The sequence below is a fragment of the Chlamydotis macqueenii genome, chromosome 3 (assembly GCF_036417535.1).
Source record: "Chlamydotis macqueenii isolate bChlMac1 chromosome 3, bChlMac1.mat, whole genome shotgun sequence".
NCBI classification, from domain to species: Eukaryota; Metazoa; Chordata; class Aves; order Otidiformes; family Otididae; genus Chlamydotis; species Chlamydotis macqueenii.
In genome coordinates this window covers 65,886,667-65,903,436 of record NC_141558.1, presented here as the reverse complement: position 1 = coordinate 65,903,436, position 16,770 = coordinate 65,886,667, and the positions used below count along the sequence as shown (strand labels likewise).

The window sequence follows — 16,770 nt, the reverse complement described above, 5'->3', positions numbered from 1 at the left end:
AGGGTCTCAGCCCCTACCAGTCCTAAGTGTCCATGTATTCACTTCCCCACACAGACTTCCTTCTTTCATGACGTGGCTACTTGCACAGCGGTAGAGCCAAGTGTACAGACTTCTACCTGCAGAAGTGGATCCTGTGGTTTTTACACTGCACTTTTATTTCCAGTAGCTGTAGCTTGCTTCATTTAGTTATAATTGCCTCTAAAGACCTCAATTTCTCCAGTCACACGATGAGTACTGTCATCTCTTCGCTCTGTCATGGCAGGCTTCCTCATTGCGTCCTACAGTAAACTCATATTTCCTTCTCCAAAACATGTCTACCTGCCTGGTTCTTTCTGCCGGTAAGTGGCTGGAAATATATCCCAGACACTAGCATCTTTGCTGGGAAAGTTCTTGCAAGTCTGTATTCTAAGTTGTGTCACAAGTGGAAGAGCAAGAATCGATTTGGGCTGGTTTCCTAAGGAGGGGTGGCTTTTGCTACCAAGCCCTCCACCAGTCTCCTCCACATGACATCTGGACTTGGTGGCCCGTAACAACCGAGTTCAGAGAAGGAGAGTGAGACCCAATCTAAGGTTCCCTTTTAAGGGAATGTTGCAAAGGTTAGAAATATTTCAACTAATTAATACTAAGCATTAGTCATTAGAATTGTTGCACTGCATTTATGAGAATTGAAACTGTGGTGTTGACCTGCCATGAATAAAATTGTCGACTGTATTAATGCACTTGATACGGTGGTGTATGGCTGCATGCATGTGTATTTATACATATGTACATTTAGGAAGACATACGTGCTTGTTTTTTTGGTTTTTTTTCTTTTTCCTAGAACAAAGAAGATTTTGCTGTCTGTATTAACTTGCAGCAATAGCATTAACATTATCCACTAAAAGGCATGACACTAAAATAAGTCAACTGGCCTGCCAAAAATCTCCCCAAAAGAATCGTAGAACAGTTTGGATTGGAAGGGACCTTTAGAGTCCAGCCCCCCTGCAAGGAGCAGGGACATCTCCAGCCAGATCAGGTTGCTCAGAGCCCCGTCCAACCTGGCCTTGAATGTTTCCAGGGATGGGGCATCCACCACCCCTCTGGGCAACCTGTTCCACTGTGCCACCACCCTCAGTGTAAAAAATGTTTTCCTAATATCTAATCTGAATCTACCTCCCTCTATTTTAAAACCATTACCCCTCATCCTATTGCAACAGGCCCTGCTGAAGAGTTTTTCCCCGTGCTTTAGAACAGTTAAAGCTACTTTTGCTGTGGGAGGTGTAGATTAGGGGGATCCAAAATGTGTCCCAAGAGCCACAGGGTGCCTATGAACAGTTTGAATATGACTCTCATGATAGCTGTCTGTATTTCTGTGAACAGAGGGATTTCAGTTTTGCTGTCTGCAGTACTGGAGCCGTGCAGTTTGGACAGGGCTAGTGAAGACCTGAAGCAAGAAGGTGTTGCAGCCAGGAGCCAGAGCCACAGCCTTGCGCCAGGAGTAGCTGCTGCTGGGGGCAGATGGGCAGAGTGCAACAGGAAGGCTTGGATCTCAGGAAGCTCTTGCTGGGCGTTTCGTAGGACCAGGTTATGCTGACTGAGGCCGTTTCTCGTAAAAGATAGCAGTTGTTTCTGTGAATTTGTTGTTAACGTCCTTCCCTGTTTCTGGATCTAATTTTATGTGATTTCCTGCCAAGCCAGTGGAGGGAGAGGGAGAGAAGGAAAAAAAAAATCTTGCAAAATCCAACTGCATTTTTCAACTTGATTGTTTGAAATGTATTCAGCTTTCAGTGATGAGAGAAGTCCCTTTGTTTGCACTAGTTAGAAGCTGTTACATGTAAACTACGGGAGGTGACTTCACTTGAACTGTGCTTGTTATGTGTATGGGTTCTGACAGCCGCCAAACCCCATGCGAGGTACCAGAAGTGTGACACGTACATTTTAGTCCCAAGAATAACCGGAAGAAGATTTTTTTTTTTTTAATTAGCTTTCAGTCAATCAATTGATCAGTGCTTTGATCTCAAGTCATTTTTAGATGAATGAACCTGCCAAGAACTTTGATAAACAGGTTGCTCAGGCTGCAGAGTTAAGTTAAACTTGATAAACACACCTATGTGCTTTCCCTGCTGTTTGGTTTGTTGGTTTTTTTTGTTTGTTTGTTTTAATTTAAGTTTACAGGAAAGTCCTATAAAGTTACTGCCCTTTCAGGTGTTCAAACAGTGAAGGTAACTTTTTTTTTCCCTCCAGGCTGTGAAGTTTGTGAGATACAGCAGAGCACAGGTATCCTTTTGCTCCCAGCTTCATGGGAGCCTGCTGAAGCTGCTGTGCGCAGTCACATTGCTGAATTTCACAATCTGCGCTCCTTGAGGCTTCTCGAAGTATTTTGCTCCTAAGATTTGCTAGATGAAAGAGCATGGTACAAAGCCTTGTAGAGGTTGGTGGGAGGATGACTTTTTATAGGAAGCTGGTTAAATTCCTTCTGACTATGCCTGTCATAGCACTTCATGGTCACCAGGCAAAAAACTTACTGTTCCCAGATGTGCTCGACTGTCATCATGATTACTCTGTATTAGGAACTAGTAATGAACTGTAGTCGTCGTTATCATTTTTATGTTTGTATAACAAATAGTTTTGGAGTTCTGAAGAGTTTACTTACTTAAACTTGTGTCTGCCAGGAAAATGCATGTGTACTTTGTGTTAGAAGATTTCTTTACAGTCAGATAAATGTTGAGCCTCCCTTCTAGTGGCATCCTTCCACGAGAGAAGGACAGGATTGTGCCACTGTGAGGCAGGAGTGGGTGCCTTGATGAATGATCATAGAATCATAGAATGGTTAGAGTTGGAAGGGACCTTCAAAGGTCATCTAGTCCAACCCCCCTGCAAGGAACAGGGACATCCCCAACTAGATCAGGTTGCTCAGAGCCTCATCCAGCCTGGCCTTGAATGTTTCCAGGGATGGGGCTTCCACCACCTCTCTGGGCAACCTGTTCCAGTGTTCTACAACACTCATTGTAAAAAATTTTTTCCTAATATCAAATCTAAATCTACCCCATTACTCCTTGTCCTATCACAACAGGCCCTACTAAACAGCCTCTCCCCATCTTTCTTATAAGCCCCCTTGAGGTACTGGAAGACCGCTTTAAGGTCTCCCCAGAGCCTCCTCTTCTCCAGGCTGAACAGCCCCAACTCTCTCAGCCTGTCTTCATAGGAAAGGTGCTCCAGCCCTTTTATCATTTTCGTGGCCCTCCTCTGGACCTTCTCCAACTGGTCCATGTCCTTCTTGTGTTGGGGGCTCCAGAACTGGACACAATACTCCAAGTGGGGTCTCACCAGGGCAGAGTAGTGGGGGGAGAGTCACCTCCCTCGACCTGCTGGCCACGCTCCTCTTGATGCAGCCCAGGATGCGGTTGGCCTTCTGGGCCGCAAGGGCGCATTGCCAGCTCATGTTGAGCTTCTCGTCCACCAGCACTCCCAAGTCCTTCTCCTCAGGGCTGCTCTCGATCCATTCTCTGCCCAGCCTGTATTTGTGCCTGGGATTGCCATGACCCATGATCTCCCACTGCTGGAGATCTGAGGATGTACCACCCTCCCTACCAGTCTTCTTACCTCTTGGGAATGAAGACAGGGGCACAGGGAGGATGCAGGAGAGGTGAGAGAGAATGTAATTGAGGATCAGCATCTGGGTTGGGACACCTAAGGGCTGGGCTCACCAGCAGTGCAGGGCCCCAGTTTTAGGGAATTAGCTCGATCTGCTGTTCTGGTTGAACATATTGGGTGGCAGTAAGGCATGTTTGCTGTTTTATCTCTCTGTTTCTATCTCTAACTCATTTTTTAAGTTTTACATTTTAGTAGAGTGAGGTCATGTTCCTATGAGTATGTTTAATGTTAAGAATGGTTGCTGGGATGTTTGCAAACCACCTACTGTTCTCCTCCCCAGGGAGAGGAGGCCCCAAAAGAGGTGTAGGCATTCACTTGCAGGGTGCTGCTCAGCCCTGTGTGGGACCACGACTCCTCTTCCCCCCTCTGCCAGCATCTCAGGGGCTCTGGTCCACTCACCTGCAAGCCCAAGGGTGGCAGTCAGCAGCACAAGGCCTCGGTAAGGGAGCTGATGCTGCCCCAGGAGCATGTCCCACAGTCTCTGTGCTGATGCCACTGCATAGAGACCATGAGGCTTCAGGGGCTCCTTGTGTCAAAGGTGGGGGAGCTCACTGCTTGAAATCTGTTGAAGGCTTTCCTCTCAAGTGCTTAGGAGTAAATCTCCTTTTCTGTCTGCTCCCTCCGCCCCTTCTTTATTGGGGGCTTGTTATTTTGGATGCACGGTTATGGAAAATACAATACCTCCTTCCCAAATAATGTGCTGTGTGGTGCATGAATGTGGAAGTTTGCAGTCTTTGCTCAGGAGGGCAGTTACGATTGCAAAGTCAGCCCGGAGTGTGGTTCCTGGATTTATTTTTTCTTTTTTTTCCATGCAGAGCAGAGCAGTTGTAGCTCTCTGCTAATAAAAGGGTTTATTGTATGAGATAGAAGAGACATGAAAAGGAGACACTGAAGAAATGTTCACCTCTTTTTCCGTTGGACTAGGTATCAGCTGTTACAGTTAAAAAGTGAAAATCGATCAGTAGAAAGTTTAACATGGCAAAATATCAGAAGTTAAGGGGATTTGAATAAAATTGTTTTGAATTCTGATCATTATAACAAGTTCTATTTTGCTATAATATAAATAGGATGAATTATTAATCAGTTAACAGCTTCAGCTCCTTTGTAAATGCACTTTGCGCATCAAAATTAGGACATCTAAAGCTTCTTTCATAAATGTTTTTTACAGAGGAAGTGTGTGACAGTGGCCCACAATAATGGGAAAATAACTTGGGATTAACAGTTTGCTAATTGAGTACCTTGAATTTTTGCCAAATAAATTATATTGTGGAAAAAGTTTTTCAAGCTTTTCCAGCATGGAGTGCTTCAGAGCAGGAAAACCTCGTGTACCTTTGTGTAGGAGGAACCAAGATGCATACTGCACATGCAGAATATATTAGCCAGAAAACCTCCACAAGGTATGTATATCTGCAGCATTCCTCTACATGGAAGCTGAACAAGGCTACCGGAGCAGTACAGTTTTACTTTGGGGTAAATTACTGTTGTTTGCTATGCAAATCTTATGATTGTAATTAGGCTAGGATTTGGGCTGCTGTGTACACTGATCTTTGTTCCCTCTGCACACAGGAGCTAATTCTAATGCTGCAAAACAGCGCAGCAAATGTCGAGGGCTGCTCAGCTGGACGGTCATTTCTGGCAGGGTGTCTTTGCTCAAAGCGGACATTTTAAAAGGAAAGATTTACCTCTGCCTTCGCGGGGCACGTAAATCATACCGCAGGCATCTTGTGAGCCACTGAAATGTTCAGATACTGTAAAGTCTCGCTTGAAAGTAGAGGTTGGAGAAAGCAGGAAGGACTGCCTGATAGGCATCTAGTTTTTAGCAAACTGGTTTTTAAAAGTAATGTTCTGACACTGATTGGTTAAGGAGCTGGTGGTATGTTCGAGCTATCATGACAGTGATTGCAGTTCCTAGTATGGCTATGTATAGCTCTCCTTATCTCTGCAGCCGGACTTTGTGTAACCGCAGCCTGTGGCTCCTTGCCCACACTAATGAGCTCTCTCCGAGGCCGGGCTTGTGCCTGTGGGGGTGGCACGGTGCTCGGACGGTGCTGCTGGTTTGGAAACCCAAGTTTGTTAACTGTACTCAAGTCCAGCTCGCTCGAGCTGCCGCCCCAGCTTGGCTACTGCTGGCCATGGGAACTTGTCCCTGTGCAGCGTAGCCGGCTCCAGAGCTGTCTGGAGGACGAGGCAAGCTGGCCACAAAGGCTACCAGGCTGTAGGCTGCAGCAAAGGAGAACTGTCATCTAGACCTGGACTGGAGGGAAGCGTCAGCGTGGTGAGGACGGTACAGGTGAGCCACACTCACAGCCCATTCTCCTCCCTGGGAAGATGGCTGCCAGTGTTTCCATCAGCCCTTGCAATGAGAGTGCATCCTACAGGCAGCCGGTGTCATTGTTCTGGTGACTGAAAGAGCAGGGGAAAGCCACGGCTGCTGACCATGCCTCCCAATGGCTGAGCAGAAGCGGGAGCAGGTGCATTCAGGCACGGGGGTACCAGGCTAGGGGTGTACGGGAGATGTACCCTTCTCCTAGCCCGTCCAGCGGCGGTTCGCAGGGCACGAGCACCTCGTCCATGTGATGAGGTGGTGGCCACACACCCACAACCTGGTGGGGAGCCTGTACCTGCGCCCGTGCTGGGCTCTTCTGTATGCGTGCCTGCTCGCTGCTGCAGTAGAGTTCAGCAAAATAAAAATCTTGCCAGGTACAGGATCTATTAGCTTGTCTAGTTTTAGCTACAGATAGATTAAGAAGGCATTATTTGGAACTTCTTCAGAACCATTGCAAAGACGTAGAGGAAGAACGAAGAAATACCCTCTAGGGGACAATATAGCATGGCTACTCTAAAGATACAGTCAATGACATGAGCTGTTTTTTAACAGCTTGTAGCTCCTGTGAATCTCATTTATTTCTTTTTGTAGCCTGCTCATCTAAATCACAGCAAAGCACAGGAACAGAGGCAGTTTTACTTTGTCTTGCATGCTTGCACATTATCAACTATTCCTATAAACATGGCATCGAATCCATTAATTTTGTTTGTGTAAATACAGTGTAAGGGAGCAGGGAAACTGCAAAAGCATCAAGTGAGGTACTGAAGTGCCTAACAAAAAGCAGAAGAATCTTCTTCACAGAAAATGATTTTTCTAACCAAATGTGTTTCATTCCTAGTGCTAATATGACAAAATGTGTGTTGTTTCCGTAGCTGGATGCTCTACATTTCATAACAAGTTAGAGTGTGTTCTGAGGCTGTTGTTGAAAAAAATTACTTAGGCAGCAAAGTTGAAAGGAGGCATAAAACCTGTGTGAGCTTTGCAAACCGGTGCCATGCTGCACTGAAATACAAAGGATTGTGACTTGATCGGTATTTATCTCGGAGAAAGAATTTGAATTTGACAGTTTCGCGCTGTTAGTTTGGGGGGAAGAAATAGCAAAGATGTCCATTCCCCAGGGTAGCCCCTAAAGTTATTATATTGACAGTGGTCCAGTCCTGTGCTTCTGGCACACGTGGTGATTTTTAGTGTGCAAAAAATTCAGAGTCAGGGTACTAACATGCTGGTGTGGGGTCAGAAATACTGTGTAGTGAATGTAATTCCGGGATGCCTGTTAAATAACCAAGTCATCTAGTTATCTTTATCCCATGCAGTGAAACGTAGAAAATCCTAGAACAAGCATCTTGGGCAGCTATGGATATTTCAAGGTGCTGCGCAGCGGTGCCAGGTCAGAATCCCAAGCTGTCCTAGGAAGGTGCTTAAAAACCACTTCCAGCTCTGCAGCTGATTTCGTTCAGTGCCAGCTGGTGGCTTCACCGTGCCAGTTATGCCTGCCTTCTGGGGAGCCGTCTCCGGGGCTGCGAAGCTCGGTGGCATGCTTGGCACCCGTTTGGATGCAGAGCAGTCCCTGAGTTTGGAGAGTGCCTCCCCAGTACCCACGCCATCTGAATAGTTTCAGTCCTTACGTCTTGGATCCAGAGGAGAAAGGGGGGTTAACTAATGGGGCACTAGTGCCAAATTTGGAGGCCGATTTAAGGGAGACCCGTTTTCGCTGCTTTCCCGTTCCAGCTGCCCACCGTGAGCCCTATGCAGTGGGCACTGCCCCGAGGCGGCTGGAAGGTTTGCTCAGGAGCTCAGTAGTGATGAATCACAGAGGCATGGTATGAATTGATAAGGTCGTGTACTTTACGATTAGATACATCCTCCCTTTAACAGCAGTTCTTTGTCTCCATTTTGCTTTTGGTAATGTTTTTTTCGGCAGTTTGCATACAACAGGTCTCCAAGGAGGAGCTGTTTGACTTGAGACAAAGTCGCTATTATTCTAGGTAAGCTCAGGAAGCCCTCATAATTTTGTTGCCTTCAGAAGACATAGATTTTTGGAAATTTATTTAAAAGCCAATTAAGTTAAATCACCAAGAAAATATTATTTTTTTCTTGCAACCTAACTGTAAAGGACTTTCAGGTACATAAAACAGTGTGTAACAAGAAAAATCTGACTTGCAGCTGTATTATTTATTTTTGTGCATTTTAGGTGATGGCTGTAGAGTGGCATGTTCTTTATCTGTAGCACTAGCAGAAAAAAAAATCATGTATTTCTGCTATTCGTAGTGGAGGCGTGCAGTCTGAGAGCTATGGCAAAAGAAAACTATTACATGATCCCTAAATTGTTGAAAAATATGGACTGCTGCAGTGCCTATAGCTTGACCAACATGCAAACCTGCCTCCTCATTAAGAGTTTATGGAGAGCCCAAAGAACTCAATAGGAACACTTCAGGCTTATTTGGGGAAATTGGACTAGACTCTAGAGGAATGTAATTTAGTCAAGTGCCTACTTGTGTTTACAAACTGAAACCTTTTTGAGCATTTATAGTGCTACTGTCCTTTCTCAGGGACCGTCTCCGATGTCTCTCCAGGTGATGTCTCCTGAACCTTTACGCTTCTCTTGACCTCTCTTTGGATGCGAGTCCCTGTCTGTGGTGAGGCATCACCTCTCCTGCCCCAGTCTCTGCTACAGCATCTCATGGCTCCCTAGGAGTCTCAGCTGCTCTGGCTCCCCTCCTCTGCTCCTTATTGTTACTTGCTGAATAGACTTGCTTAGCAGAATGTTCAGGAATAAAACAAAACGAAGTAGTTGTGGATGACCAATATGAGCTTTTCTTTAACTCAGTCATGAAGTGCTGTTGACTCATTGGTTTGGCTTCTACTGTCTATAAAAAGGTTTTGTGCAAGCAGTCCCATTTTTCCCATCGCCCTGTGTGACACCAGTGTCGGGATGACCTTCTGCTGGAGAGTCTCATTGTTCAGTTGTATCGCTGCTCTGTATGACTTTTCCTGGCAACCAGTTTGAGCTACACCGAACCAAAAATACCTCACTGTGCTGGGGGAAAGTCAGTTTGTAGACATGTATTTCTCATTAATGATTTCTAGATGGTTTGTGTGTTCACCTGCAGATGTCATTATTGGGAACCAGTGTCTGGGAGATGCGACGTGCCCCTTTTGCTTACTTCCACAGGCAGCACTATCTATGGGAAGGCTGCCCTTGCATGATTGTCAACTGAATTGTGTCTGTAAGACCCATCGTACTCATTTTTCATGGTACACCAAGGGTCTCATCTTCTACTGAGAATTGTCTGTGCAGGCTCACCAAGTCACAATGGTCTTTCTTGGACTCCTTGGATCTCTGCAAATTACCTTGGTTATTACTAGTAACTTTGCCCTTCTTATTTCTACATAAATATATGCACCTTGATTTATAGGTGTGCATGTTGCGAGCTCCAGTTTTGCTGCCATCCTAGACTTCAAAAGCATGGTTTGTGACACCTCCAAATGAGCATGTGTATAAACCTTTGGAGATCAGGACCCACCAGTTAGCTCAGAAGAGAATGCACAAACTGGAGGTCTTATTTCAAGTCTTCCTGGTTCAGTTTTGGCTTGCAGATAATCTTTTCGCTACCTAATGTAGAAAAGTGGTATGAAGAAAAGCGCTGGTAATTCAAGATCGGTTCTTAAGGTGATGAAATTAGTAGATTCTAAATTGGACAGTAGTTTGTCATTTTTAGTAACAAGTTCCCTTTTCTGGATTTGTAGGGTGTGAGGATTGCGGTAAAAGCCTTGTAGGAGAATGCAAACTCCACGGACCACTCATCAGGGCTAAAGATAGGGTTATTCCTAGCCGAGCCCGTCTCACCCTACCTCATTACCTCACTTTGCGAGTGTTGGAGCTGCGAGCTGGAAACCAGCAGAGTAAGTATTTTAGGTCTTTTTCCCACCTTTGAGAAAGAGGAGGCAAAAGTACTCATGCTGGCTTGTTTTCATTAATAACTCAAGGCATAATAGTTAGGTGTTAACAGTGTGAAGACTATTTTCAGCTGAGCACAGCTAAAGCGCACATTCAGCTGCTGGTTTTTATGACTGATTTCTAGTAACCTCGATGCACAGACTGACAGCAGGACATTAGCCAGAGCTGGTGTGACATTTAGTTGTGAGCAGTCAGTTAGCTCTGTTCAGTCAGTACAAGTTTAATGAATGTTGAATTTGTATCTAATGGTAACAGTCATGCACTATTACGTATTTTTTTTCTTTTCCCCAAGCATGCAAAACAGGAAAGAGTATTCAGTAAGAGGTCAGAAACAAAATAGTAAATAACATCCCTCATCCACCCCCTGCAAACTCAAAAGAAGTGGGTTAATTTACCTTTTACAGCATCTTCCATTCATATTATAGAAAGACTGTTGTTTCCTTCTGAGGGCAAGGCAATTTGAATGCCCAAACTTGAACAAGGGAACTACATCCTTAGTGTGCAAATTTTCCACAGCTACCTGTGTAAAAATAGTCCTGCCTAGGTTGCATTTCAGAAGGAGAATGACAAGATGCATATTGTATCACACCAGTGGTATTAGGCATGGGAATAACTAGAATGATTAAAACGGCTAATGTTGTGTTTTTATAGATTCTCTCCACTCATACTGGGAGAGAACAACCTCGAAATTATGCCAACAAGCAGAGCACTATGATAACATCAGCTAGGAGATTGAAGAGTATCAACACGTTTGTGTTGCATACTCAAGTTTAACATCCTGTCATGGATTCTAGGCACTTTTGTATTCAATATAATACCCATTTAAAAAAAAATCTCTGTACATACTTATATCCTTTTTAGATTCTTCCTGTTATAATAATTTACCTGTGTAATTTGTTTAGAAGAAGAATTAATGTGTTCTGCACTATGTGTTTATCTCCATTTTCACAACTGTAAATATACAAGAAATAGTTTATGATGTCTATATTAATATTAGACTGGTCTTTTTTTATTCACAGTCCTTGGAGTATTTGCAAAGAAAGTTATACAGAAGAGAACACAGTTTGGTCCATATGTTGGTCAACTGTCTACAAAACTGACCCGCTATGATGAGAGCAGGCTAGTCCTGCAGGTAACCCAGTGACTTACTATGAAGTACATGTCTGTCTTTAACAGTTCATGTGTGTTTATGTATTTTAACCAGGCAATTTAGCATCTGATCTAGTTAATTAATTGTATTTCTGATCTGTATGTATAAATGTAATCACATTATTAGACAGCACAGCATAACCTGAAGTACCAAAATGCTCCTGTATATTGTGTTTTCTAGAAGTTTACTTTGCTGCTTTCTAGTTTTACCCCTTCCAGAGTGATTCACTTATCAGTCTAACAGCTCTTGATAAACTTTTCACAGAGCACAGCTACTGAAAGTATCCAAGGATAGTACTGCCTTCCCAGATGAAACAAAAGGATATACGATTAACACCATGCCACTGGGAGGGTTAAGTCTGTGTCCTGAGTTAGCAGTAGTGGCAGAAACGTGCACTTGCTTAGTAGGGAGGAACAGTGCAGCAACAGGGAAACACTTCTTAATGATGTGATTATGTGTAAAATTTGACACACAGCGCACTAACTCAGTTTATTTAGTCAGATTTTTATTTAGTGCTAGTACCATCCCTTGCTGCATGTGCAGTTACTGATCATCTCACCTGGACCGTGACACTGTTGTTTGTACTTTATCCAGGACAAATAGTGGTCTTTCAGACTAGCCTAGCTTAGACATACCTGCATGCATATCCTGTCCACAAGAATTCCTTGGGAATGACAGTTGATTGTAATCCTCTACGCCCCAGTCTTTGATTTTGCTGCGAGGAATCATGCCTGAGCACACCTTTCTGTCGTACAGTGTGACCGTGGTCAAGCCACAGCATCCATCCGGACTTCCCGACAGGTCACGTTTCTTCCAGAAACTTCTGCATTTCATATCAGACCCTCTCACCCCCAGGAGAGAGGGACCAGCAGCAGCTGTCCTGTGACATGCTTTATGTCTTCATTTGAGCTTTCTCCAAATGTTTGGGACTGGAAAACACTGTGTGTTGTGGAGGAAGGCATAGATACAGATACTTCTGCAATTTTGTTTGAGAGCAGAAGTAATAGCTTGAGCAATTGCTGTAAACTTCATTTGCTCATGGAAGTCATGTGAATGGTCTGCCAGGCAAGTAGCACTGTCCTGTGGGATTTTCATGGTGTGTTGACAACAGAGAGGATTTGTTCTTCTCCATAACTAATTTTCTGATTTGAGACACTGTAATTTTTAAAAATGCAGAAAACTTACTTCTCTAACAAGCGTGCGAGCATGGATGAGCTAAGCACCCAGTTCCTTCCTCTTCACCAAGCCGCTGTAAACCACACCCTATCCTCTATCAGTCAGCCCCGTTTGCTTAAAAGTATACAGTGATAAGTACAGCTCTGGCTGATGAATGGCCTGTTTCTTCAGAAGAGGAGACTAGAGTCCCAGGTTTCCTACATGACAATAGTAGCTGCCTTGACTTTTCCCTAGCAGCATTCTGAGTGTATGACCAAATTTGTCAAAGAGGCAGGTTTTCATCAGAAACATAACAAAGTTAGATAAAATAGTTCCCAGAAGCAGTGGAAATGCAACTTTTTTTGCAAAAAGTTGCTCACTTACTTGGTTAGTAGAACAGATAGATGCTGTGCTGACATCTTCAGCTGTCCATGTTTGAGACTGTATTCCATACAGGCAGCTGTCTTGTACAAGGTTGGGAGTGTTTGCCTTGTAGAGGCGTTGTCTTGGAGAGGAATCTGGAAAGAATGGAGTAAAGCAAAAAGAAAGAGATCTTTCTGGCACAGTTGTTCATTCGTATTTACATTTGCATTGTTAAGGGGGAAAAGAGAAGACTGTTAAAATGCCGTTACATTGTATGTTACCTGGACTTCATTACACAAGTTATGCAATTGTTCCATGCAAAATGTAGCATTAATACAGCACTAAAGTTTGAGATTATCAAGTACTCAGGAAGTACGTTAAGGCATAAATCTTATCTTTCTACCTGCCTGCACTTAGTTCTTATAATATTATCTTTATATAACATAAAAATGATGAAATATAAACTGGAAATACATACAAAGGCCTACAGTTATTTTAGTAGCTGAGTGCCTCGGCAGGTATTCGTTCTTCACTTTCTTTTGCACTCAGTATTCTTTAAGAGTGATCTATTTCAAAACAACCACAGTTTCAACGGACATATGAACAAGGTATAGTAAATAACCGATAGCCGTGATTCCAAGTTAAAGAAAACTAATGTGCCTTTGTACAGGACTTGGTTTTATTCTGTTCTTTTTCCTCTCCTCCCGCTTTGTTTCAGGTATTGAAAGATGGAGGCAAGTACTTTCTGGACACTCCCGATGAAGAGTGTGGAAACTGGATGATGTTTGTCCGGCTAGCCCGGAACCAAGAAGAACAGACGCTTGTGGCTTATCAGCACTGTGGAGAAGTCTATTTCACAACTGTTAAGGTAGTTAAACCCACATTGCTTCATCTGTCATCCAAATGGAAATTTATAGGCAGAGATTCTGAAGGGCTAACTCTTTTACAGTTGGAAGATCGATTATATTCTGCCTACTGGGTCTTTATTACATACCACCTTGTACATCACTTAATCTGTAGTAAAGCAAGCAGTGTATGGAGTTTTCCAGTGAAAGACAGTGTGTGCTTCTTGTTGTGGGTGGTAAAAAAACTGAGCAGAGAGAGACAGAAATATTATTCATGATGGTGGTGTTTAAACATGAATGTTGTAAAGTTCTTCAGTTCCAGATAGGTACACGGTGATATTATCTAGCAGTGTTACATTCAACAGTAGTTCATCCTGGAAAGAAAAAACACGTTCCTTTCCTTTATTACATTTTTGGACACATGTTGTTTTGTGAGCACATTACCAGGTGCTCAGGAACAGGGTGTAAGTATAATCTTTTACGTACTATTTTCCACTCTCATTAAATCTGAAGACTTAACTGCAGAACTTACAAGAGTGCAATGTTGCCATGAAGTGATGGGTTTATGTTAGAGACTCTGGGCTGCATCTTCGTCTGAGGAGAGAGAACAAAGTACTCTGTATTTATAAATGACATTGGAACATACAGTCTTGATTTTTGTTGTTTTGGCACTTTCTCAGGAAAAGTTTGTTTTAATCATAACTTACTCTTTTGTACACTTAGGAAACGGAAGTCTGTATGTCGAACATTCATTGCTTTCCTTTTTTGTTCTTAAGGTAATGCATATATATCATTGTGAGTAACATTAAAATTAAAAAAAAGAGAGAGAGTATTAGTCAAAAGATTAAAATCCAGCATTTCAGTTTCATTTCCAAGACTGGCACACATTTCTGTGGGATACCAGTGTTTAATTTTCTTCCTCCAGTTTTGTTTCTCTACCTACACGATGAGAAAAATACTTACCACACAGTGATGATGTGAGAAGAAGTTAATAGTAGCATTTTACACCTTCAGAGTCTTTTATAACAGAATGAAGTATAGTTGCCTTTGGATTAATATTAACATGATTATTTTTTTAAAAAGAAAATAAATGTAAACCAGTACATGCTAATCTGAGACATTGTTTAGGCTGTGTTTGAGATTCTGATGCAGTCCATACTGCATCCATTTGAGATTTCAGTTTGATTTTTAATGCATGCAATACTTGTAGAACTGACAGGATTAACAATACTGTATTTGGGGAGCATGAACAAATGCTGTTCTAAGAGGTTGTAGTTATGAACTGGTAACTTACAGTTTCCGGTATGATTTAAATATTGAACCAGCTCTCTGCTGAATTCAGCAGAACTCTGCTCTTTGGCATTAATGGAGACTGGCATGCTGTATTCTGACACAAAGAGTAATTTAGGATGAGGAATGTGTCTTGGAGCCTTTACTGTGCTGTGTATTGTAGGGAATTACTTTGGTTTATTTCTCGTAAGTCCCAGTGTCATTCACAGTACTGTGCCATCCTGCAGATTTTGTCGTGATGGGTGAAAGTGATAGCCTTTTGCTACACTTAGGCACACCCTGCTGGTCACGGCGTGAGGCTGCCTTAGGGCTGGTTATGAAGATATTTTCTCAAGATATTTTGAATAACGTCTCTTAAATTGGGAGTAGGAGGATTGGCGCCTCTCCCCACTGTTTTTACAAAAAGATGGGATTTCAGTGACATGACACTGCAGCTACAAAAGCATACACGTAAGCGGCATACTAACAGTACCATTAGTGTACTTGCTGACCTAATGACTACAGTCCCTAGAAATAAGTGCTTTAAAAAAGTATACAGTTATGAGGAAGTAAAAATCATCCACGTTCGCTGTCTGTCTGATCACAGGAAAGTTTCATGTGGGTGCTGCCATAGCTTTCTCTTATTTTCACAGGTGAGCCAGAGTAAATGACAACTTGTAGTGGATTTGAATACTGATGCTCAATCTCAGTTTTGCTGAGATTAGAGCTTTTACCTATTTCACACACTGCTACACTTTGCTCTCGCTCCAAAGTCATGTTGACGAGGTCTCAGCTTCCCACAGAGGAGATCGATGCTGCTCCAGGAATGTCGGGCAGAGACAGTATGATGCTGTGCAGCTGTTTGTGGGTACCAATCTCGGGTGTCACTGGCCAAGGTCCCTGGGCATCCCCAGCTCTCTGTGGAGCTCCCCCAGACTTGGTTTACTCCATCTAAATAGACTAAATGCAGGAGTACAATGTGTGATCGGCTTCCTAGTTGTTTGTCATGTCCTTTATTGAGTGGAGAATTCAGCACATACCGTTTCTGTGTAGGCCAGGAGTTGTCAAAACATACAACTAACCCATCCTGGTTGTAGTTAGGAAGCAGGCTTGTGCTTGGGAGTTCAAAAGTTCAGGTTTTGACATTCTACACACAATTACCTGTCAGCATTCACAATGTAAGTTGTCTTTCACCTGCCATGCTTATCCAACACAATGTTAAAAAATAAGATGTCACATTTTGTGGAATCAGATTCAGCTGCTCTCCTTCCAGGCTAGTTTGTTCTTTTTAGTGGCACAAATTTAGTTTAGTTTAAATAAAACTACATGTGTAGTGCAGGCTGGTTCTACTCCTGTTGCAGCAATGTTGGTTTTTATTATAGATGAAGAAAATTGTGTATAGGGCCATGGAGTTGTATAAATCATGACCCCAAAGTTAGTTTTCTCCTTTGCTTTTAAATAACTAATGGATCTTTAGCCAGTGAGCGTAACCACTCCTCTCTCTTTCTATATGCTGTATTATTGACTGAAAGTGTTTGTCAGAGGAGGTCATAGTCCAGTCCAAAGAAAGATTTGGGCAGGCATGGCTGGATGGGAGACTGCAGATTATGGGCTCGCTTAGACCTGTGTGGGAAGGCTTCAGTGAAAGGAGGGCAGAGGTACAGTAAGGCACATGCCTAGTGAGCACACATCAGAGCCAGCGTGTGGAAACGTGCAAATTTGACTTGCAGTCCACATATGGATCACCTCTGCACCCACACTCTGTGAGTGTCACACATCCAGAAGGCGTCCAAGCTGTTGTGCAGTCACGATGCATTTTTCCTTTGCCTGTACCCTATAGTTAAGTGTTGTGTTCAGTGGGCTTTGAAACATCGAGGCATAGGCATGGGATATTGATTGGAAAGACTGCTGGATGTCTGGACATCACAGACAAATAGAACTCACTGAGCAAAGGTTGTGAGGGCTGAGGCACCCCTCCTGCTCCTGTCCCCGAAACAATCTCTGTACATATACATTTCTGCTTTTAGAAACTGCAGGTGTCAAGCCCTAGTGGGTAGTAATGCTCAAAAAG

General features: G+C 43.2%; 1 protein-coding gene across 2 annotated transcripts in view; it reads left to right on the top strand.

The window, feature by feature from the left end:
- PLAGL1 (PLAG1 like zinc finger 1) overlaps positions 1-16,770 on the top strand; it is a 51,656-nt gene that overhangs the window by 28,167 nt on the left and 6,719 nt on the right. For both annotated transcript variants that reach the window (XM_086745288.1, XM_086745289.1), the window contains 3 exons: positions 9,707-9,862; positions 10,937-11,049; positions 13,304-13,453. In XM_086745288.1, coding sequence (XP_086601414.1) covers positions 9,707-9,862; positions 10,937-11,049; positions 13,304-13,453 — 419 coding nt within the window. The remainder of the gene's footprint in view (positions 1-9,706; positions 9,863-10,936; positions 11,050-13,303; positions 13,454-16,770) is intronic.